At 48.0% G+C, this 24595-nt stretch overlaps 1 protein-coding gene across 2 annotated transcripts in view; it reads right to left on the minus strand.

Annotated features, from left to right (window-relative positions):
- Nucleotides 1-24595, minus strand: part of LOC126536905 (cell adhesion molecule Dscam1-like) — a 292232-nt gene that overhangs the window by 142397 nt on the left and 125240 nt on the right. For both annotated transcript variants that reach the window (XM_055073599.2, XM_050183952.3), the window contains exon 3: nucleotides 14001-14165. In XM_055073599.2, the coding sequence (XP_054929574.1) occupies nucleotides 14001-14165 (165 nt within the window). The remainder of the gene's footprint in view (nucleotides 1-14000; nucleotides 14166-24595) is intronic.

Here is a 24595-nt window from a genome sequence, read left to right on the forward strand (position 1 = left end):
AAAATAAAACGCGTCCTCTTTGTCCTTACTCCACGCCATTGCAGTTGTTCACGGTACATTAAAAAAAAAATGTATTTCCACAGCCAAGTCATTCGCCCCTTCTTTCACCGCTGCTTTTTCCTTCTTTCACGCTCTCTTTTTGTGCATATACAGCCGTCTCCTCGTTTGGAGCAGCCCTGAACTATCGCATCAAAAATTCAATGAACGAATCTCGTATTCATGGTGCCACGCAGTGCGGCTCCCCAGTCACGTGCTTAGTTTTAACGCCGCCCGGCTCCTTTCGAGCGTTGTTCTCAAGCGCCCTCTGTCGCTCGTCAGCGCACGAACTCTTTTTACACGCGACGGGGCAAGAAATGTGCATCTCGAAGCAACCCTTCCATGCGTTAAGTTCCTTGCGTGGTCACCACTCTGCCTACAAGATTTTCCCGTTTCTCTTCGAGGGGCCTGCTCCTCTTTCGGCGTCGCGCTCACGCGTTGCATGCGCGAAGCTTGTCGTTTCCGAGTTTCCCCCCTTTTCCCGATATTGCTTTGTTTCCTTAAGAACGTGGGCGATCGCAGCTGCAGTTTACTGCAATCTTCTGTAGTTTTATACAATGTTTGAAACGTTTACTTTCTTTTTCTGAGGTGGATCGAACCGTCACCGTAGTTAAGCGGACGTGGCGTTGCGCTGCTGAGCTCGAGGACGCGGGTTCGACTTCCGGCCACGGTTGCCGCATTTCGTGAAAGTGAAATTCACGAACACTCGTGTAATTATAGATTTATGTGTGCGTTAACTTCTTCGCTACTAGTATCCACTTTCGGCGATACCTTTTTCTGAAGCCAAGTCCTCCTGAGCGAGAAGTTGCGATGCTATCAAATCGCGCGCCTTTCTCCGCCTGGACGATGGTTTAGTCGGCTTCCAAAGGAGGACGCCATATCTTGGCTGAGGCTGCCTGGCCGTTAAAAAAAAATTCTCGCAAGAAATTTACGAGAATTCTCTCCAAGCTTCCCGTTCGCTACCAATATCCACATTTGTGGGCCCTTTTTCTAAATGATGTACGCCTCAGCGAAAAATTCCGAGGCATTCAAATCGCGCACGTCTATCATGCTGCATCATGGTTTACCTTTCTTTCAACGCAGGGCCTCATAAGTCGGACGAGGCGGCCGGTAAGGAGAGTTGCACTTTCATCCGAAAAGCGAAGCACTGATTGCGGTAGCAAATTATTAGACAGCTATGCGAAGTAAGGTAAGTACTTTTATCGGCCGTATAAATGGCACTAAAGATTTGCTTAATATAATAATTAGCAAGCATGGTGTCACGCGCGTACAGGAAAACATGAACCGATCTCGATGACCGCGGACACTTGCAGTCGCAACGCTGGCGTAATGACGAGAGGCGAGCGAAGGCTTCGTGCTGCCGCTAGCTTCAACGCGTCTCCGAAAAATTGAGATTACGCGATCTTCAACACTAGGCGTGCGAGAACATAGCCCACACGAAGCCACCAGCTACTTCGGCGACCACAACTTTATACCCGCCGCAGATTACCTCCAAGATAAGGCGCGCGCAGCGGCGCTCAGAACACGCCACTCGCAGCAAAGGCCGGGCTGGTATTGGAGACGCGCGAACCCCTCCCCCCCCCCCCTCCCTAAGAACAGAGCTAAGAACAGTCTTTATTACGTGCACCGCGACGAGAACACAAGGGCATAGTTGACATCTTTGAACGGAACTGCAGAAAAGACACGACTAGACGACCTACAAACACACACAGCGCTGTGTGTGTTTCGAGTCATAGTGAAGGCTACAACTGTGGTAATGATAACTAAGTCACCAAAGTTTGATACCAGTCAGAGTGTATATATATATATATATATATATATATATATATATATATCGGGGTTTTACGTGCTAGAACACGATCTTATTATGTGGCCCACCGCAATGAGAAACTGCAGAATAATTTTGACCACCTTCAATTCTTTAACATGCACCTTCCTTTAAACCAAGCACACGAGCACTTTTGCGTCTCGCCCTTATTGAAATGAGGCAGTCACGGCACGGATCGAACACACAACTTTGAGCTTAGCAGCGCGACGCCATAGCCACTAAGCTACCGCGGCGCCCAGGTGAAACACTAGAATGAAATGCAGCGTGGAGGAAAGTATTGATTCGGCGTTTCTCCCTAACATGCTTTCCGCAAGCTGTACGGTACAATAAGTTAAAACTTGTCAAATGCCAGCTTTTGTACGGTAAAATAAATTGGATGTCTCTTCTATTTACAGAGTTCGTTGAAGTACATCAACCCCTAAGAAAATGACATCCTTGCCGCCACGAAGATTTTCTTTAACTGTGAAGGCTAAGTGCAGGCTTGCTTTACGAGGAACTGGTGACTGTTAGCGCTACAATGCAAGAAACATTATAATAAGCAAGCACCGATGGTGTTCAAGTTCAGCCAAGTTGACAGAAGACTACAAAGCAGAAGACAGGAAAGATGAGTAAGCTGAAGTCGTTGTAGTCGAGCAAGATGACAGAAATCAAATGAAATCAATTCGCGCGCCACTGTGGACGTCTCCCGAAGCTAATACTGCACGAAACAATGGGAGTCTTGGAGGTGGTTTGCCATACAGCGCATTGTTCTACTGCACTGCGTTGACTAGTCTGTGCTGCACAACAAACATTGCGTTATCTCCGGCGCTACTAACAGACAATTGCTTCCGTTGACACTAATAGAACTCCCACCTACGTTTCAAATGGGTTTATGGTCGCCTTTACATAAATGCGACAGTAGTGTATCGCATTTCTTAGTGCATCACCGTCATACCATGCGACACTGTTTGCACATGGCGCATCCCCCTTCGTCAGAAACAAAACAGTACCTGTTTCCGGTGAGTTCGTTCCGCCAGTGAGTGGAGAAGAGCGGACGCCAGCAGCCTTCTCACTTTCACTCCCTCCAAGCGACACCCCAGAGCTTACATCAGCACCTTCTATGTGGTGCTGCTTACGTGCACCGCTTGAGTGAACTCAAAATCTATCAGTCTACCCTCTCCTTGCACATTAATGCGATTCGGTTTTGTAGAACATTATTGCCGTTTACTGTCATTTTAACGTTATAATGCGGCTTATTACAGGTTTAATCCCATATGCATTGTTATTTGTGGCGACACGTCTACATACACGCCACGTGCTAACATAAGCCGGCAGTGTCCCACGTGACCGCTTGGCTCCTTGCTGTGGACCTTTCTATCGCTTCCATTTTCGCCCGATGGCGTGTCTTTGTGAAAGCGCTGCTACGTATACAGCTCCCCCTTTTGTTTCTCCGCCAAAGTAGCACCAACTGATAGTCCAAACATTGAGCCAGGAAACGACAGGAAGCGACAATGTCAAGTGCCAAGCCACTCGCAAAGCCACGACGGCGCACGACACTCCCCTCGAGGACCGCTCTTTACACATCTCGCCCGCCGGCTCACCGTTTAACGCTTCCCATCCTCCTCGCTTCGGTGCTTTGCATCGCTTCTTGAACCGCTAGTCGACAGGCGTCTCCCGCGCGTCTATGCTCGCAAAATAAAAGTGAAAGTACCCTTATCTCCCGTTCAACCCCTATCTCACTTTACCGCACCAAACATCGTCGCCTTCTCAGAGCAAGCGTCGTCGTCAAGGATGCGATGTCGGCTGCACGCCCGAAACCACCAGGCGCGCGTTTTCAGAGGATATTTTTGTTGCTTCTCCTTATTTTTCTAACCCGATCTCTCTCTTTTAGTTTGCTTCTTTGCCTTATAGAGCGAAATGCAAATACAAGAGTGGTGAAAGAGAACAAATATGAAACGCGCGGAAGGAAGGAGACATCTTCCATTAGGAAGACGCGGAGTCGACACCATCAAAACAGACGTGACGATGCGCAGACGACGACGGCGAACGCGGAGCGTCTGCTCTGGCTGCTCGAATCGGCGGCGACGTTAGACGGCGGCGGGGGACGACGTTTGCCAGGGGGTCCCCGCCTGCTACGACGACGCCAAGGGAGGTCGGTCGACGCCGTCTTGCCCCTGCCGCGGAAAGCCAGCGGAAGGCGCGCTGTGCAAAAGAGGAACGTTCTCGCATACGCTATAGAGAGGAATGAGGAAAATGATAGCGGGGATAGAGAGAGAGAGAGAATGTTAGAGAGAAAGAGAAATATGGCCGTCATTCTTGGGCGGCGGTTTGTTGGGGACGACGACATTCTTGCGGCGTCTGGAAGAGCATGTGCCCCATAGAACGAGACAAAAAGAAAAATGAAAACGCGACCTGCGGGGGAGGGGGGGGGGGGGACGTCATTCCTTGCGGCTGCGGCGGCGGCGATATATGAGGAGAGATGGCGCAGCGGTTTATGTCGCCGCTTCACTCTGCCGTCGAGGCTTCGCTTGATTGCGCGTTTCGGCGGCTCGATGTTTGTCGAGAGGCAGCGATAGCTCCCTGCTATGTATTCCTGGAATAGGAAAGTGGCAGGGTGCCCAAAACTTCCCGGGATTATGTCTCTCCGATGGGCCGGCACATTGCGCAGCCCATTGGTCTTTCTGCTGCTGCAATTCGAGAAGAACGGCACCAGTAATGGGCGCGCCTCTTTGTCCTTCGCTTCTTCGAAGTTCTTCGACGCTTGACGCATCGATGTGTAGGGGTTCTACCGGAGACTTCCGTGGCGGCTTGTTCTGGCGGTAATGGCTGCAGCTTGCTCCAAAAATGTAGCGGAGTGCTTTTGGAGTGCAGCGTTAAGTTAGGCTCATTAGTGGGCGAAATGGTAAACCTCTATGCACGTAAAAGCCTGTTCTGGTAGACTCCGACCCACGCTATGAATGACCACAATAGCCAGCACTGTCAGGTGCAGATCGTTTGCACAGCGCAATTAACCTGAATCTGATCCGGCTTTATACCCTTCATTGCGAAAGGTCAGAAGGAGTGCTCAGGCCAGCGTAGACAGGAGGCTTCCTGTCGTGGAAAGTATAACGGAGACCATGGTGACGGAGACAGAGTACGTGTCTATACAGCCTTGTCGCAACCGCAATTGTTGCACACGACATTGTCAACGGTCCAAGAAACGAAGAAGCAAGCAGAAATCTCATTCGTGGGCTATGAGAGAGAAAAAAAGAAAGAAAGCAGGAATTTTAACCAGAAGAGCGTCTGGTTGGCCACCCTACACAGAAGAGGGAAGAAGGAATAGAAAAATGAGATTTAGATAGAGAGAGATTGGGAGGGAAGATGCGGTGAACGCTGGCACGCGCGCGCACGGAATCATGCTCTCAAAGGCGCTCGCACAGGCCTGTCCTTGAAATTTCATAATGTCACAATGATTGTAAAACACTGAAGGTTATGCCGACAAACTTGAAATCCGGAGCGGACTATATAAGCCGCAGGGCAAAATTTGCAAAAGCCCTTGCAGAATTTTGAGCAGTCAGATATGCTGGCCAATAATAGTAAACAAGTAGAAATTACATAAACTCCTGTCGACAAAAGGATAGTAAGCAATTTCTTCGTTATAGACACTCTTTGTGGAAACGATTTACGAATTCTTAAGAAGCGCAATCAACCTCTATAGAAATGCCTTGTGAAGGGTGACAGGACCTGTTCACGAAAGCTACTATGTAGGGAGGTGTTCACTTCGACTCGGGGACGAACATTCATGCCGTGCTGCCAAAACCGACAAGTTCGCGCGGACAACGAAGGCATCTCGGACGAGTAAAATCGGCGAAAGCCCTGCGTTTACAGTGGCAAAAATAACGAGCGTGCCCACGCGCGTCTGCCCCTGTCTGTGCGTTTGTGCCCCGGTGCGAAGCCATCACCCTTTTTCGCCGAGTGTCGGAGAGCGAGTGAGATTCGACCAGCCTGCCTGTCTGCGAAAGCGCCTCATTCACAAACACGACGATCGCGCATGCTTCGGTTGGCAGTTCCTTCTCTCTCCTGTGGCGAAGGCGTTCCTGGAAGTAAGCCCTTTAACAAGTGTGTTTGTGGGGAGGGCGGGATGAGGGAAGAAGGGTTATAGGCGACACGCCTCACCAGCCAGAGTGGCCTCGCCTTTCGGTCACCAGCAGATTGTTGGTCTGACCACCTTTTACGTACGGACAGAGTTAAGTCTCGTTTTTATTTCTGTGTCTCATCCTCTAAAAGGCGCTCTCCGCTACACCTGGGTCTGGTGAACCTTTTGAAATAGGGGCTACGCAGACGACCTCTCAGTGGCAGTGGTTCATTAGTCCTGTCACCTGTACGTAATTTTAAACATGGCCTCGGTGAAAGTTAAACCAATGTGCACGCCTTGAAACAGCAACACGAAGCATAAAAACTCTATCTTAGAATACTTCTACACGTTCTTTTTTCACACTATAACGATGCTACTGCATCATAAAGAGAAGGCTGCTTATTATTTTTTACTTTTAATATCTCTGTACCAGCGAGCTGCCAAAAACGGCTGCCTTTCACGAATCGTTGAAATACAAAATAAGAGGCGAAAAATTCCTAAGGCGAAATCAATACTAATTTTGCTCCTCGTGTTTCGACATTGCCGCGCGGTCTGCCTCGAGCACTACTTGACTTTACTTCCCGAATTTTATGCCATATAAAGATGTCCTGTTCGTGACAGCATCGAAAATTCACGCGCCATTAGCCCCCACCGCAGCAACAATGAAAGCTTCTGCGCGAGTGTTCGCACACACACGCACGCACGCAAACATATACACACATATACACACACACTCGCGCGCACACACACTTTACAATATATAACACTCTGGGCTTCGGCAATAAACGCGTCCCCATCCGAGAGGGGTCTTTGTTGGGAACGGAAGGTTGGTCAACTTCGTTCCGTACAAGCGAGTGCAGTCGTCAGCAAACTACCACACTATATGAAATGCTCGAGACGAAGACAGCATCACGTCCACATTGTTTGCCGGGGCCTTTCCATTGTCTTTGGGATAAGCGAGCCATTTCCCTCGAAGGCGCACCGCCGCGCCAACTACTGCGAGCTGCAGCCATCGCGGCGCCTCTTCCCTGGCGCACACAAATTGCTAGCCGCGGGAAATGGAGGGGCCGGAGCGTCTCGAGAAGAAATGCTGGGCGGCGGTTGTTCGGGAGTGAGCAACCGCCTTCCCGATTTCAGCGGGCCCTGCCGTGTTGTGGCCAGATATTTCCGGCACTCGCGCTAACGTCAGCCGCGTCTCTCCCTGGGCACTCTACAGCATCGCGGCACTCCTTTAGTCGAGCGTTGGTAGAATGGAACAGCCTTATATATAAGGCTCGCAATGAGGAACGAAGACACTCTCCGCTCTAAATAAGTTAAGGGGGATACGTTCGCCGTGACGCGCATGCGTGCAGTTCTCCTCGCGTGTTCAGTTGAGCGTCGGATAGGACAGACGTGCCACACCTATACGTTGCACCAGCTGCGAGTGGCCGCGTAATGATTTTTTCGGCTGCTGGGATTTAAGCTTGGGTAAACATATCGGTGAATGTCTATTCTTTCTTGAGCATTTAATAAAATGCGCAAGCTTTAAATGCACATGCTCATTTGGATTTGGATTGCTACACTCTAAATACAAGATGTTGACGACTTCTGTATGGGGAAGTAATTAATTTCTTATCCCATGCTTAACTCCCTTTTAATTGTGATAGAAATTATGGGGATGCTCCAGGAGCAATCTGCCGTCGCCGTCGCCGTGATGCTCCGTTTGATGTCCAAGGGCGATAACATCGTCGCCGCGCGCCGTATGCTGCATGTGCGAGTGAAAGCGTGCGAGGGCCAGCCGCCGATGGCGGCTCAATCTCGCCCCCACAAGGGAGTAGAGCGGGGAGCAAGCGCGCCGTCTTGCGTCGGACGCAAGGCACCGGGGATCTTTATATACCAATGCAAATGCTGCTGTATTTCGAAAACGTTTTCTTCCACGTAAGGTGCCCTTTTCTTGTCTATATGCTTAAAATGTGTACAACATCGCTTCTTATTAAATTGGGAAAGTGCCATAAGCTTATGTATTATCCTGAGCGTTATGCATTGCAACTCACGAATTGGCAGATACTGACGGGATAGTTGGTAGTGCATTACCTGATGCGTAGCGTAAGCAGGGTACGCAAGACGATGGAGAAGACGAAGTTACGGTTGTCGGTCCTTCCCTGTCGTATTCAGTGCTCAGTTTGCCCTACACCCACCGCAATAGACCATTTCTCTAATTGTAAAGCAAGTATAATATATATATATATATATATATATATATATATATATATATATATATATATATATATATATATATATATATATATATATATTATTCATATCATAAAGAAGCCAACAAACACTGACACCGAAGACAACATAGGGCAAATTACTCTTGTGCTTAATAAATGAAATAAACAAACGATAAATTAATGGAAATGAAAGTGGATGAAAAAACAACTTGCCGCAAGTGGGGAACGATCCCACAACCTTCGCATTTCCCGTGCAATGCTCTACCAATTGAGCTACCACGGCGTCGTTTCCCCATCCACTTTCTAGGGTATTTATGTGTTCTAGTAGAACCCTGGGAGTGTTAGGCAGCGCCACCACTCACAGACCTTGGCGGCGGACGTGGAACGTCCTTTTCCGCCGCAGGCTAGACCTGCCGGTCCCGACGTGCGACTAGCCGGGTCTGCGACGAGTTCGCTTCCTCGCCGGACCTGCATTAAAGTTTCTTCACCAACTCACTCACTCACGTCACGAGAACGCGAATCTTTATATATATATATATATATAAACCACAGCTAATTTCCCTGATGCTTTTCATGGCTTCATTGTCTGTCAGTTTTATATTGTCACACATGGATATATTTACATTCAAGTGATTAGCACTCGCTGGGAACGTTACCCACTTTGCTGTATCGTTGCTTCTAACCTCTTTCACCTCTGTCACGCAGTGACACTAGTTGTCTACTAGCTTGGGCCACTAGGTATGCGCTGGCTGTCAACTTTTCGAGCAGACGACATGGGTCGCTGAGTACGTATCCGAAAAGACTACTTGCTGCGGTCTGGCCTAGTGGACAACGTGGGTCACTGGGTATGTACCCGAACTTCGGCATTGCGTGTGTAATATAGGTGTGTGCCCATTCGTGGCCTATGCCGGAGAAAGGGTGTGCCAAGGCGACGAAGCGAGTGTGTAGCCTTAAATATAGTAAAGCGATAGTGCCGCACCCGCAGCAGACGACTCCGCGTCGAGCGCGGTCGTTTGAGGGACAGCCATTGCAGCGAAGCTGCAGCCAGGATAGGGGTACTGTGGAGTTTCAACTGGGGTGCAGTGATATATAACGAGACGTAGTGAGTTGTGGTGTTATTTGGCATTGTGGGTGGCAGCACAATGCCACTTCGCGTGTGTTCGGTGGGAACATGGTGGGCCGCTACATCGCTTTAATGCTAATCGCATTAACGTCGTCATTCTTCGTTAGGTGGATTCTGCTGGAACCTTTGAGCCTTCTATACCCCCCTGTGTCTCGTTTGCAAACACCCATTATAGAGTATTGACTAATGATGAGCACTTACCCAGCGACTGATGCCCAATGGCCCAAGAACGCAGTAGGCCATATATAAGACATTTGAGAAAACCAGAGAGGCCACTCGATACCATGCTCGATTTCATCAAGAGGACTGTGTGCTTTAGAGACAACAAGGTACACGCTTTATACCAGGATTATTATTTTCTATTACGTGAAAAGGAGACGTGCTCATGGGCGATAGATTGTCAAATTTTTGTGCTATATAAAACCCTGAGCATCTGATGGCACATACCGATTCTACTGGCCAAGGAGGGGCACGTACACAGTGGCTTAATAATATTGTAGCCCGTATGTGAGAAACAGCGTTCAATTGAATACAATAAAAAAATCTGTTGATTATTGTGCGCTACTTCAAAGAGAGGTCTGTGGCCTTTAGATATGCCTGTGATTCGACAATATGTGTACTAGTTTTATGTCCTTACTTATACTCTGGATTACGCAGAATATTACGCGTTTTTTGTCCTGAGCCTTCCTTCCTTGTGAAAAATAAGAACTTCAACTAAAAAAAAAAAGTGTCGTTCATTGGCGCTACCTTGTCTGTCAAAATTAAACCAGACTAACCTACCCGTTGAAAGAAGAAACTGAAGGATCGATACCAATAATGCTTCGCATTAAAAATGAATTGAGAAGAGTGAGTTTATTATTTCGTTTTAACGTTGTATTACTTACGGCGAAAACAGTGAGTGAGTGAGTGAGTGAGTGAGTGAGTGAGTGAGTGAGTGAGTGAGTGAGTGAGTGAGTGAGTGAGTGAGTGAGTGAGTGAGTGAGTGAGTGAGTGAGCGAGCGAGCGAGCGGATTGGAGCTGTCCTTGATATAGTACGCACAGAGGACTGCTCGCGACAGCGATAGCTCTTATTTATGGCAGACCGCATGCGGAACAGACCATTTTGGAATGCTGACTTCACCGGCTCTCACTTCAGAAGGTGAAGAATGTTACGGATAGTTTAACGTAGGTAAATTCGCTAAGAACCTATGTGGGACTTGAACGGAGTTCCTTTAGGCCTTACATGGTGGACAGGCAGCATCGGGTAGCTCGGTGCCTGAATGCAGGAGGTTTCTGCAGCCTTGGTGTTGGAAAAGACAAACTATGTTCGGATTTTGACGATATGCTACGAAGCACATCAGGACATCCTTTTCCAACTTGCTACCGGCATCTCCACAAAATGTGGCGGCTGTGTAATCAAACGAAATGACCTATTAAGTCGAACAGTGAGATTTGTTTGCAATGTAATGTGTCAGAACTTTTCTGACGAGTTGAATAATAACCTATATCAAACAGCCCCTGCAGCGGTAGCGCTCTACGATGCCCGTACTCTGCCAGAAGGATACTATCAACGGTTGTCTCCTACCCTTCCTTTCCTTTTTTTTCTTCTGTTTTGCAGTGTGCTAGTCATACTCGTAGGATTTTCTACGTTGGCCTTATCTATTCAATGTGGCCTTATCTATCAATGTGGCCCAGCAGTGCAGCGCTGAATCGCTGCGCTGCAGGGTCACATTGATGTTAATGCATCTAGAAATCGGAACTTCAGTTCCCGTACCATTGTAGCAGTTTCGATACGCAGTTGCATGTTTGAAAACAATACTAAAGTTGTAATCATAGATGAATTCTCACTGCAAAAGATGCCAACTACAACTAACTAGCCGCTAACTTGCTTTTCGTCTCTTCTCGCGGATCTCGCGAGCGCAATAACTTCGTTTTCTGTAGTTTAAGCCGCCGGCTATTGTTCCGTTCTCCTCGTCAGCCCATCCCTGACAAGACGAGGTTTCGTTCTATGCTTTGTTGGAACATCTGCTGCTAGTAGAGTAAGTGGCGCACGCGCGAACGACGCTTGAGAAAGTACGGATGGAGGACACACTGGCATGAGAAAGACTGGAGGCATTCTTAAGAATAAGGCGGCGCTTTGCCAATGACTTCGTTAAAACATACGCGGCGAGGAAAGCAGCTGAGTGCCGTCAGAATGGAGGGAGCAATGTCAGGAAGTACAGCGGCTACGAAAGACTAGAGATGATGGTGCTCGAAAGTTATGGAAGAGCTCTCCGTTGCGCGTCTCTCGAGTACTGTGGCTTGTGGAGAAAGTTACCAGTTCTCCAGTATATTTTTTTCGCCCATTGTCTGGTGGCATGTCGTCGACAGTCTCTGTCGCTGGCGGTATTTCTTATTCTTTGTCTATCGAGGCTACGAACTTCTTCCCTTCGACCGCCGCCTCTTCTCTCTTGAACTCTTTTCCCCACATGCTCTCAGCTATGCTCGTAGTCCGCCGTCCTGTCAGTGGTATATACCATATAGGAAGTAAGTCATCAGGCGGCGCGCGCCTATCCCATTTAGTGACGTCACCGCGGCAAGAAAGACATCTGCAAGTGATCGCTCTTTTCTCGGGACGACGAGCTCTCTAAGGAAAGGAGGCCGCCACCGACCCCCCTACGAGCCGCCGCCCCCTCGAAACCGCCACCGAAATGCGCCCCCTTCCGAACCCCACGGCAGGACTTGCCTGCCGTAGTTTTGCCTCCTGCACTTGTTCCCTTTGTGCACTCCCTCCTTGTTTTCATTTGCTCCATTCTTGCGCTTCCACTTTGCTCCGATTTGACTCCCATTTTGTCCCCCTTTTGATCCCCCCTACCTTTTGTTCCTTTTTTTCCCTCTTCTGTTTTCCCTTTCGTCGTTCACCTACAAACAATGTCACTTCCCCGTACGCTCCTCCAGCAAGATGGAAGCGACGCCCTCGATACGACGCACTGCACTGCACCAGCCCGCGCGCCGCCTGCTGCGGCCGTGCTTCGTAGAACCGCCGTCATTTCCGTTTTATTATACTGATGAACGGTTCCTAATGGCTGTGCAGCGACCGCGCGAGCGTCTCTCTGAAACCGTGCCGATGTTGTCGGTGCGTATAGAATCTGGCCGGCGCGGCGGCAGTGAATTCTTCATCTCCACCGACCCCCCGAGCGCTGGCGTTCTCCACACGGTGGCGGCGACAGCCTCTCTCTATTCCAGCATTAGAGACGGTGGGAGGTATTAAGGCGCGCCGTGGCTCTTCCGACGTAAATTATGCAGCTCGGGGGCCTCCAATCGGGTTCTGCAGCTAAGTGCCGACGCTCCGGTACGGCTCGCTCACCGGGTGCACGCCGCCGGCTTCAAAACAGACCGACCGGAGCTGAGTGCGGTCCTCGAGGTGCGCGCCTGATGTCTCCCGTTCGACGTTCCTCCGGCTTGGGCGGAAGTTTTGCTTGTCTTCAGAAAGCTGTTGTCTCTGTGGTCCCTGATTTATTGCTGGCGCAGCTCTGGAGCTCGAGAGCGCGCGAACTGTAGTGTATGACAAACTTTGGTGCCACATATATATATATATATATATATATATATATATAATTTGAAATCGGGCGTTCCTATATGATTACGTTCAGGACATATTTACTACATCATGGCCGAATTTCCGGCAAGCAACCTTTTCTTAGAATTAGCTATATTCAGTAATTTTTCTGCGCAGTACTATCTACAGATTAATGAAACTCGATGTCAAAAGAACCGGAGGCATGTCAGCTGGCCAGTCTGTCTGTGGCTCTTGTTTTGTTTCTCCCTTGCAAAATAATATTCGCTCCTAGCTGGATAATTCTATCCTCCAAATGTGACAAAAGAAAACGTGCAGTCTGGAACCCACTGGAATTTAATGAACTGTATGGCTTTCGTGGACAGAGACAACGATTGGAACCAAAAGCAAGACTTGTGTTGGTGATCAGGGGAAAAGAAAAAGGAAACCTGTGTGCACAGATTACACGTTCGATCGTGCATTATGCTCTAGCTCGCCGCTACTGGTCCCATACTCTGGCCCTTTTGACTTGTCGCACTTTTCTACGTTTTCGCAGTGCCATCCGAGCATTGAGATTGTATGAGAACTGCTACGCTTACCTAGATTTTAGACCACAGAACAGATAAACAATTCTGATGGTGCGAATTTCGTGGTTTCGCCCCAAACCAGTGCATGACATGCTTCACACAGCGTACATGAATCGTGCTTGCTTTAGATGCTTACTGGCATTTGAAGTTTCACGTCAGACTTGATCTATCAATCTCTCAGTAACACTAGTCATAAGTGTCAATAGCTTCGTATACTTAGTCCTGCGTTACCGAACCACGCTGTCCTATCATGAGTTGCGTTACAGAAGCTATTTGAAACAAACATGTTTTGCAGTAATACGTGGGTGTTTAAGAGAGTTCAACGTTAATTTACCACGTTTCAAAAACATCACCAACCAATTATCCTAACAGTTGCTACCACAAGACGATAAGCAGGTGGTGTAACAAATGGTCTCAAAAGCACAGAGAACGTGGTATCAAGAGTCATTATCAAATCTCACAACAAGAGCATAACTAGAATTATCGCTGTTATACGAAACTATTCTTACACTGAGACGACATTCATCACTGCAAGAGACGGATGATTCGTGCTTTCATTACAGTGTGGCTAAAGCCAAGACTCCTTGGCAAAGGGCTACGTATTACCTGAGTTTATTCCCGGCTTGATGACGTTCCCGGTTGGTTCTTCAATCCACGATGTGACGGTGACGTAGTCGGTGACGTATCCCGGCACTTGACACCTCATCACCGCTGTGTTGCCGGAGATGACGAATTCGTCGTACACTTCGGCCGAGTATTTTTGGCGCACCACTGCAAAAAAAGAAAGAAAAAGAAGGCTGAGTTTGCATGAATGATTCCTGCCGCAAATATTTTCAACCAACTGTAATCACCAGCGCGCGAGGAAAAGTGAAGAACAATATGAAGGAAATAAGCAAGAACTGCGGGACAGTCAGCGAGGTCCAAGTTACTCAGAATTAGTACAGAAGCATCTTGGTATCTAGTTATGAAAAAGCTTTACCTCTGGAGGTCCTATCTGAATACACGGAGATGCTCGACATCTAATCAAGCAATTTCGATTGTTTGTGAAGTTCAAAAGAGAAAATAAAACCATTTGACTTGTGGGTGCGTATGCTTGATTGAAGTCCTTTTGTGTCTCAAAATGTACCGAAATTCGAAAAATTTCAACAACCTTGACGTCGACGAAATCTCACATCAAGTTTACGCCTTAGTAACTCCGCAATAAAAACAAAGATTGATTCCGCTAATGTGATCTTAATTAGGGCACCAAGCGGAACAAAATTGAAAGCAGCATGAACTGAGCGCGAGAGATATGCAAGTGAAACCGCTATAGGGTGATGGAGTGTTGACATATATCACTGGTCTGTCAGAAGCTTACAGGAAAGCCGTTATAAGCTTTGAATAGGTTTTCTGCCTGATGCCCTGGATGGCAAAACAAGTCCGACCTGGCTCTTCTTTTGAGCGACCAGCTGCTTCAGCATCCGCCTAACGTCATCATCACGAGCATCGTCATCCAAACCACTGTCACATCACCACCAGTCCCATCATCACACAATCATCGTCATCATTCTAGCATAAGGAGGAGAAGCGAAGTGATAAGGGAAAGGCAGGTAGATTGACCAGGCTGCGCTCGGTTTGCTACCCTGTATTGCGGAAGAGGAAATGGAACTAAAAGAGTAGAAGGACAGAAAAGAAAATTCTAGCCTAACATGTCGCTTTCTTTCAGTAGTAACGTGTGTGCTTTAGGCGATATTTACAATATCGTGCTATCAGCGCCTGCTGATGTTTCAATGTTCTGGCGGTGACAGTCGAGCGTCCGCCAAAAAGGGGAGCCCTTAAGCCTGGTTGTGACTCTTTCGTTTTTCTCGAATTCTCACTGGGATTCGCAACAAATTTCGCTGGATTGCGGATTCTCCCTTATGAAACCGAGCTCAACGAAACGAAGAATGATTCCACGCTTCATAGATCGCAATTATACGAGGCCAGATCACACTGGTGTACGTGATGCTTTCGACACAAAGGGCAGAAAAAAAGAAAAAGAAATAAGCTAGACAAATTAACGAGACACTATTCTCTTCCCTCCACGATACCTCTCATCATACAGCTTATGTCTCTCGTAAAAAGAAAGAAAGAAAGAACGAAAGAAAGAAAGAAAGAAAGAAGGAAAGAAAGAAAGAAAGAAAGAAAGGAAAAGAAGACTGTCGCAAGAACATGCGAAACGGCAGCCATAACTTGCTTCCGTATAGAGACAAAGTTCACGTCACGCGGAATTGAACGAAAATATCCGTGACACGTGCAACAAACCTATAGGATCAAACTGAAGCATAGCGGAGTGGCAAGAAGAAAAATAGGGTGAGTCACGTAGTCCGCTTTTTAAAATTTTTATTTTCGTCGTTCTGCGATATCCTCCGCCTACCGTATCCCAAGGGGTTCCCGGCATAAGCAGGGTGTAACGTGTGTGCATCGCGGCGCGTGGAGAGATGCGGTGGGAGTGGGTGGTATCGGGTGGTCGATGCGTATGCATTCCGCAAATTTGCGCGCGTCTCAGGCTCCCAAACACTGACGCAGATGCAAGAGACACACCGCATACAAGACAAACATAATGTAGGAAACAAAGAATAAAAATTAAAACCCCAAGAAAATAAACCTGGATGGTGGTGCTCTTGCGCGATAGCTCGAGGCTCTTCTGGATCGATTGCCGTTCTCATTTGTTTACAGAACAGGGCGAGCCTACTCACGCGGAAAGACGCCGAAGAAGACCGATAGAGGAGAATCAGGAAATGATGGCCGAAACAGAGGCGTTATGCGTTGCAAAAACTGCAACACACTGCTGCAGCGATCATATGAAGAAAGAAAGAAAGAAAGAAAGAAAGAAAACTGTAAGGGCTCCGGCGAGGTGCGGTCGGCTGTTTATTCCCCGATGCTTGTCATTGCAGTGGGTTCTGTTTACTGCTCGCCGAGGATGCGGGGCTTCGCAAGCGGACGTATAAAGGAATGCAGAAGAAAGCATAGCTTATAACGAGAAAAAGAGTGCAGGAAGTGTCAATGGGTATTTGAGCAAAAAAAAATTAAAAAAAAATGAAAGGAACTGCCAGGGCAGTGGCAAAAGCGGCAGACAAACGCCCGGGCATCCCTGCGGCCAAGGAAACGTATGCAGAGCAGCAATAGTCTTCGGCAACTTTAAGCTAACGCCCGGCGCGTTCCTTCCCCGCAGAGCGCGCACTCCCCACGCCTGCTCACGTATGCGCATACAAATTCCGCTCGCCACATCCTCACGACGACGCAGCGCGGCGCTCGCCTGCCGCGATTTCCCGTCATCCCTTACTCCCTAACTCCCCCCCCCCCTCACCCTGATACCCCCCAAGAAACAATGTAAGTACAGGCACACATACAAACCACGCGCGCACGCATGAGCTGCAACCACTTCGAATGCCTCCACCATACTGAGTTGCACGTGCGCCCGCTTTGCGCAGAAATAAAACGAACGTGGGGAAACTAAAACTTTACTTCAGACGCGTGTAGGTTTTAAAGACGGCAGCCGCGCAGCGACAGCAGGAGCAGCAGCCCTGTATATATCTCTATACGTATATATATTTACATGCGATGGCGTTGGCGGACCTATTCAACTTCTCTCTCTCTCTCTCTCCGTTTTCGCTGTTTGTCGGTCACTATAAAAAAAAAAAAAAAAGGAAGAGCTAAAGAGCGGCGGCTTCAAAAAATTTAAATCCAGCGCCGACTCAGCCGCTAGCTCGCGCTCGCCGCTAGCGTGCTCTCCGGGAGGGAATATTTCACGCTGCGTTTCGAGTTCGATTGGCTCCACCAACTGCACTTCATAACAGGCCACCAGCGGTCCATGAGTTACGGGGGCATAATATACCGAATGGTATATACACAGACTCGGACCGGGTTGAGGGAGGGCTCGGTGTGCGCGTGTGTGTATAGGATGAAGCGAGGGAGGAGAGGGAAGGGGTGGGGGGAGGAGGCTTCTGGCCACCGCGCGTTGCCCGCGGACCGAGAATTTTGAAACGGCACCGACGGCAGTTCGGAGACGACGGCAGCTGGCGAGTTCGGCACGAAGTGAGCGGCGACGTATTTTGCAACCTTCGGAGAGGGGAAAAAAAAATAAAGAGAACGGGCTGTTTCTGGCTGTGCTGGCGCGGGACGCGGAATGCGATCTTTCGAGCGCGACTGGACCCGATGCCTATGCGCTCGGGCATTTTAATGCGTCATTTTTCTCTTGTCTCGGCGGCGGCAGTCCGTGCGTCGGTCACAGGAGGTCGGTATTTACGGCATAGTTGTCGTTGCCGGCGCCGTTGCGATTGAAGACGTCCAGAGCGCGCAGCCCTATTTGTTACGTCATCCCTAAACTGGCCCCGAATACTCCCAGTGCTCGTTGGCTGTATCTGGCTCAGTTATTTATTGTCGACAGATTACGTAGGCCTTCTAAATATACGAAAACGCTTTGTTAAATGTGTCAGAACAGAAAAGTACGAGAACTTGTCTTTCCGGTGTTGAATACAGAAAGAACGCCTGCGAAAGCGGTGACAATGAAGAACTACTGATATTAATTTGTTGAGCAGTGCAACCGAAATGGTCACGTGATATTTCTTGGAAACGTTCAGCGCATATAGCACTCTCTGCATCCGAGAGCGGTGGCCGCAACACCGAGCATAGCGCCGTAGTAAAGCGTTAGTAAATGTAATTTTGCGGAATGTTAGACAAATTAAAACCGCTAAGGTTAGTAGAGAGCTTTCCAGTTTGGAACCACTCGCCGCTTATATGAATTGCCTTGTTCCCCTAAGCTTTATTTCATTAGGGTCTCTAAAATTTATATGTTATATTGTTAACTTTACGCTTTCTTTTATTTTTTAAGTACTGTTCGTTATAGTCTTCCTATATGTCAATATTGTTTACATTTAACGTGCTCTTATGAAGATTAGTTGTATATTTGCTTGCACACTCTTCTGCCCTTATAAGTTACAATTTGGACAACTGTGTTATATGTTCCAGCAGGCCGTCATTGTTTCCTATAGGCTCCTACTTTCATCAATATAAAAATTGTAGACAAGATAGGTTTAACGGACGTCTATCCCATTTATGGTACATCTGCAATCGAATTCGAAGTTATAGTTTCTGGCAGTCGACAAAAATATCTGACGAAGGTTGGCGTCGAAGCTCACAGGCTGCCCCGGAGTGCCCGTAGATTTCCCAAACGGAGGACTATAATTTTTCTGTAGACCGTCTAAATAATTCCTCATGTAGCTATATTGACATTGATTTCTGTACTTATTAGTTTCGAGTAGTGCCCCATAAGTGGTTCTCCGACGGAGTGCGGAGCTTTTTGCAAGGCTAGGTCTGCCTGTAGCAAGCAACACTCATCCTCCTCCTCCTGTTCAATTGCACAATCTTCGGCCGTATTTTTCTCTTTCCTTTCCCCCCTTCCCCAGTGCGCGTTAGGCAACTGGACTTAGTCCTGGTTAATCTCCCTGCCTTCCATTTATCATTTTCCCCTCTCTCTCCTTCATCCATATATTGAGTGTTGAATAAATATAGGAGCGCCATGTATGCACGACAGCTAACCACTACTTGATTTCTGCTCAGATTTCGCACTAAAGAATTATGTCGATTTTGGTGAAACAGAATGGTGACGCTATCTGTCACCACTGTGATGGAAGGTGCCTCTCACTGTACTGATGATAGTGTTACTGTTCTTTTGCCCCATAACAGATATTTTTTGAGTTTCGTTGCCGCAAACGACATGCACCTCGGCCTTATTGTGAATGGAACAGCCAAGTAATGCTCGCAAACGTCGTACTATACTGAACTTCCTGGGAAGTGCTGCTTTTGCACGTGTGAAATATTAGCAGAAACAAGTCAAGGGTATAGCTGGTACACCTGATAGCGTGTAACAATTGACCGCCTCAAGTAGCTTGTAAGGCATTCCTTAAATCATCTCTCTCTCTCTCTCTCTCTCTCTCTCTCTCTCTTATTCCTGCTATGCATCCCACCTGTAGCTCTGTGGCGTAAAGCTCGATCTGTCGAGAAAGTGCGACCAATGCGGTGAGAAACCTCTCGCAGGTCGGTGCGCAGGGCGATGAAAGCACGTAGCATGCACTGCCGTAGAGCTTCTGCGGCGCACTCGGCGCCTCTACAAATATCGGCTGCCACATGAAAATGGATTTCCCACGTATTTTCGTTTCTGCGTCCGGGCAGCCATTTCCACCATGCGCCATAACGAAACGGTTATCACTGCAGAAATGCGTACGCTTAGTGCAGCAGGCAACTTACATGGAGCGCATTTCTACGTACGAGTAGATTATAGTACGGTGACCGCTTAACGTTGAAGATACGCAGCGACGCTTGGCGAGGCGACCGGATCACAAGCAGAATCGGAATCAGAATCCGTTTTTATTGAGATGATTAGAAAGATTACAAGATGTTAATATACAGAAGGAGGTCCCGAAGTCAAAGACTGGAATGGGACCTGCTTTACAAGGGGGTCCCATGCAGATAGCCCGCCGGAAGTACGCCATATCTGGTTACCACTCAAACTTCTTCAGTGTGGTCAGCTTTACCGAACCTTGCAGAGCTCAAGTGTTCCGAGGACACAAGATGGCCCGCCGCAGCGTCAGCTTTGGTCAGTTGCTCTGAAACACTCTGTAAACAATGCAGTGCTCTTAACTCCTTAATGCGGCAGCAATTGCTACTAAGCCCGCCTCAATTGTTATGCTTCCTGTACCTAACAACGTCCTCAAGCGTTTTCTCATTCCAGAATGGTGTGCGTTAACTCTTACGAATCAGCGTACTTCATTAGGAGATGTAAGTAGTCTAGACAATGGTGCTAAGTGTGCAACAAGCAGAATGGAACAATCAGCTCTTCCATATCTAAGGAATTACCAGAACTGCCTTTCTTTGTAGCCAAAATATTTTTGAAAAGGCTTGCACACTGTCGTAAGATTTAGATGCCTATGGAGGGAGGTCTTCGTTGCGTGTGATTAGATATGCCCTAACTTTGCGCATGCAGAACAAAGGGAAACAACATACTCTATATAGCTTTCACCACAGGTGATTGATCAACCTGCGAGCGTATGATACGTTGAACTTGACGACAACCTAACATTATCGTGCGACGCCAAGCTTCTTATTTGGGAACTGCCTCGTCTAAGGAGAGCGTCGTACACAGTTTAAAAGAAATAATATGAAAGCGAGCAGTCTCAAGAGTAGGAGCTGTCACCGCGAGAGGTGACAGGCACTCTTCCGCTTATTTTCGCTGAAGAAAGAATAAAGAAGAACAGCAGATAAACAAAAGCAATACTCTGCTGCCATGTTCCACGTGAAAGCGTGCCTTCTCTAGGCAGCATGTTTTCTTTTTGTCCGCGTACAACAGCTCTTTGACGTCATCCGTTACCGTCGAAGCACTTTTAACCAGGCCCGGCGCCAAAGTTGCGGAGGACAGCGTCGCTAGGGAAACGAAAAAGAGATGAGCATACAGAGGGCAAAGCTCGCGATCAGTCGAGTTGGCTGGCTGTCGCTTAGCGAGATACAGAATTCCTTCGCGCCCTCCTTCGTCTCCACTTCCCCTTCTTTTCATACTGAGCTCCGTACAAATACGTCGCGATGCCACCAGAGGGCGCCGTCTGGGGGTTCTTTCCTGTTCTCTGTAGTCCGTGTGCCTATAAATACGTGCACTAGTCTGGGAGCCAGAACTGGCGCGACCTACTCAGAGGGCCGACTTCGCAAAGCTGTTAGCGCGTTATAGGGCGTTTCGTGATCAGCAGGCGTTCGAGCTACGGACAATCACGGTAACTGACGATGTGGAAGCTGGGCCGTATACATTTCTCGAACTGGGTTTTTCGTGTCAAGGCGAGAACAGGTTCGTAAATTAAGTGCCCGGAAAAGCGAAGCAAGCAACAGCTTCTCCATTGCTGCGCAGTTCTAGGGAAACAAAAGTGGAGGCTAGCTTGGTGAAAGAGACAAAAAGAAAAAAAAATGAAAGCAAGACAACGAAGAGGAACAGATACGGTGAGACATACGACGACAAAAACAATCTCACCACACTTTGTCCAATACTGAGAAAGAGCAGAAAAAAAAAGAATCTGAGTGAATAATAATAACACTACTAATAATACTAAAAAGAAGATAAGGGACACTGGTGTCACTATATAAGCAGCAACGCGGCGCGCAGAGAGGGGACGCAGCGGGTCTTCCTCGGGACCACGGGCGTTCCGAGTCACTCGCATGAGAAAGTTGCCGGCTCGGTATCAGTTTCTGTCAAGCGGTGTCCCCGAGCAAAGCCCGAGGATTGGCCTTGCTTTTCCGCTTTGTTCACCACGCCGCCGCCGAGCCACCACCGCTTGGCAAGTGTGTGCGTGCGCGCGTGTTCTTTCTCAGCTGCGACGCCGGCCGATGTCCGGGAGGTAGAGGACGGGACGCCGGGGGAGCGCGGTCGCTGCTCAAGCGTGGCTATCGGGAACCGGCGCGGTTACCGATCTTCCCCCCCCAAGCCCCACCCGCGCAAGCAAAGCAAGGGCCTGCCGGAGCACAGATCCCAGCGGCAACGGCCCGAGCTCCGGCCAAGCGTCCCGAAAGGAGACAGCCCGGCGGCTGCGCTCCCTGCTTGCTCCACGAGAGGGGAAGAATCGGGAGCGGAGGTTCGGGAAGACGGGCACTCTGGATACGACACCACGGGACTGGTCGTCGTCCGCTCTTCCCCGACCTCCGGCTCCTGTTTTATTCTTCCATCGGCATCTCTGCCACTTCTGCTCCATTCCCGCCTTCTCCCGCTGCTCCCGCTGCTCCCGCTGTCTCGCTATCAGACGCCTCCCTTGGCATCTTTAGGTTCTTTTATATCGCCGTCCATGCTTACCCCCCCCCCCCCCTTTTTTTTTTCTTCCCTTCCCCGCTTCTGGCACGCATCGCTCCGGAGTGTCTCAACTTTATTCTCTTTTATGCCGCATGGAAAACTCGCGCAGCGAGGTTTCGGAACTCAAGCGTGGAAAGAATAGGAGTGGGGGAGGAGTTGCTTCGGGGACTCTGATCACATGCTTCAGATAGGGGCGGTCGTAGTGGTTAGGCTTTTATCTGACCAAAGGAGTGCGATAGACATAAACATACATGCTTGGGTTGGGGAAAAAAACAAAGATGGGTCAGTCGTAACGGGCTTGTGATCCAAGCTGGGTATCAGAAAGATGGAAAGGAAAGCGCTTAATTGAGCTCTTGCGGTAGCCAGCCGCGGTTTGCTTCGTTTTTTTTTTCTTTTGCTCTGCCTACTATTCTGTACATATGAGTATGCTGCGTTTCCGCTGAGCGGTTCTGCTTGTGCTTACTTTAGGTGATCTTGCAGCAGACTTATCGAGAGCTTCGTGGTTCCCTCCCTTTTTAATCCTACGTTCCCTCTCAAAACAATTGTGCATGTTCGCCAGCTTTTCCTTTTTCTTTTCTTTTTTTTCTTTTCTGTGCTGTGCATACCCAATATATTGCACTGGATAAGGAAGCGAGTACAATACCGGAAAGAACGAATTATGTAGTTTCGTAAAATTGCGTGTGCATATCGAATCCTGCAGGCATCTTAACTTCAAACTATCGTGATGAAATTACGATAATATTTTCACTATTTTCTGCCATATTTAACCTGATAAGAGGTGCGTTATTGTTACATGAAGGCTTTTAGGATTCATAATGGTTTGAGTTAGGCCGTGTCCGTGTAGCAGCTGCTGGTATACTAACTATTATATGATGCGCAAAATGTTAAAGAACTAATGTATTTAAGTCAACCGACTTTTAATACTTTAACCACCACTTTCAGTATGCAATCCCACGAGGTCATTTGCAGAGCACGGTGCGGCTGAGGAAACGAGCTTTACGTTTTAGCAAACGTTATTTCCAGATGCTGTGTCGCTTGAGGTTCACAGATGTCTGCAACCAAACCCACTCTCCAGGAAAAGCGTCAATTAACTAGATAGTCTTCTTAATGCTTCAGAAAGCATTTTTAAATAGAACTTTACCGACATATGCGCTACTTATATTACAGCGTTTCTAACGCAAACTACCCGCCACGAGACAAAGCCTGCGAGAAACAGATCGATGTTGGCCGCCATATGAATGAATGAATAAATTTTACTTCAAGTAAGGGCAGGTCCATGGCTTAAGCGAAAACACCCCCTTGCCCCTCCCCCAGTACAGGGTAGCCAACCGGAGGTAATCTCTGGTTAACCTCCCTGTCTTTCCTTTCTCTCTCTCTCTCTCTTTCTCTCTCTCTCGAATTGAGGGTGAGGGATAGGGCACCATACATTTGCCATCTCAAAGAAGTATTTTTTTTTCCCTGCTTCGCTTCGTCGTCATTTGTCACGCGTCAAACGCAGACACCTTCGTTCTTAATGTGTAAAAGCGTTCGCTCTTGCTTAAAGCTGTGTTATTTTTTTCGCTTGGCTAAGTAGTCGATAAACGAATGGTATTTCATACAGCGTAAAAATAAACAAAAATTGATAAGAAAGTGCGGACGCATGCGCTGACTATCAAGTGAAGGCTTTACTGAAAGCACAACAATAAACGCATCGCGGCAACTAACGTGACGGGGAATGAAAGGAACAGAACAATATTGAACTACTCAGAAACTAGACCGCTGCGGTGATGAAACACAATGAAAGGGGACACATAGAGTGCTTTAACTATGCACTCATAAGCATACACATACCATGTATGCATGCATGCATACATGGTATGTATGCATGTATGCACACACATACAGAGCGCTTGTATGTTTCCTCTTCCTTCTTCGTGTTTCGTGGTCGCAGCGCTCTAGTTTTCAATGAAACACCAATCGGCCCAAGATTTATCCATACCACCATTTAATGATATTCATCCATATAATCCACTTCCAATCTCTGCAGCATCACAAGTTATTTCGAGAAACTTGGATGATCGCGCCGTTTCCGACGCCCTAGCTGTCTTTGATAAAGCAGAGATGACGCGCTGCACGCATACTGCGACAAGCGTTCCCCTTGCGGCCATTCTTAAAACCCCCACCCAGTTTTTCCATAAACGAAACGAATATATCGACAACAGAGAATAGCTCCATGTCTGCCTTTTACGTCCCAACGCACAATGAAACTGGGACTAATCGTCTGACGCACAAGACTCTTGTAAACCAGGTGCATACGGATCGCTTTTCCTGGTTTAGTTTGTTCTTCTCTTGTTTACAATTACTTTGTGTATACTTAGTA

This window comes from Dermacentor andersoni, chromosome 4, assembly GCF_023375885.2.
Source record: "Dermacentor andersoni chromosome 4, qqDerAnde1_hic_scaffold, whole genome shotgun sequence".
NCBI classification, from domain to species: domain Eukaryota; kingdom Metazoa; phylum Arthropoda; class Arachnida; order Ixodida; family Ixodidae; genus Dermacentor; species Dermacentor andersoni.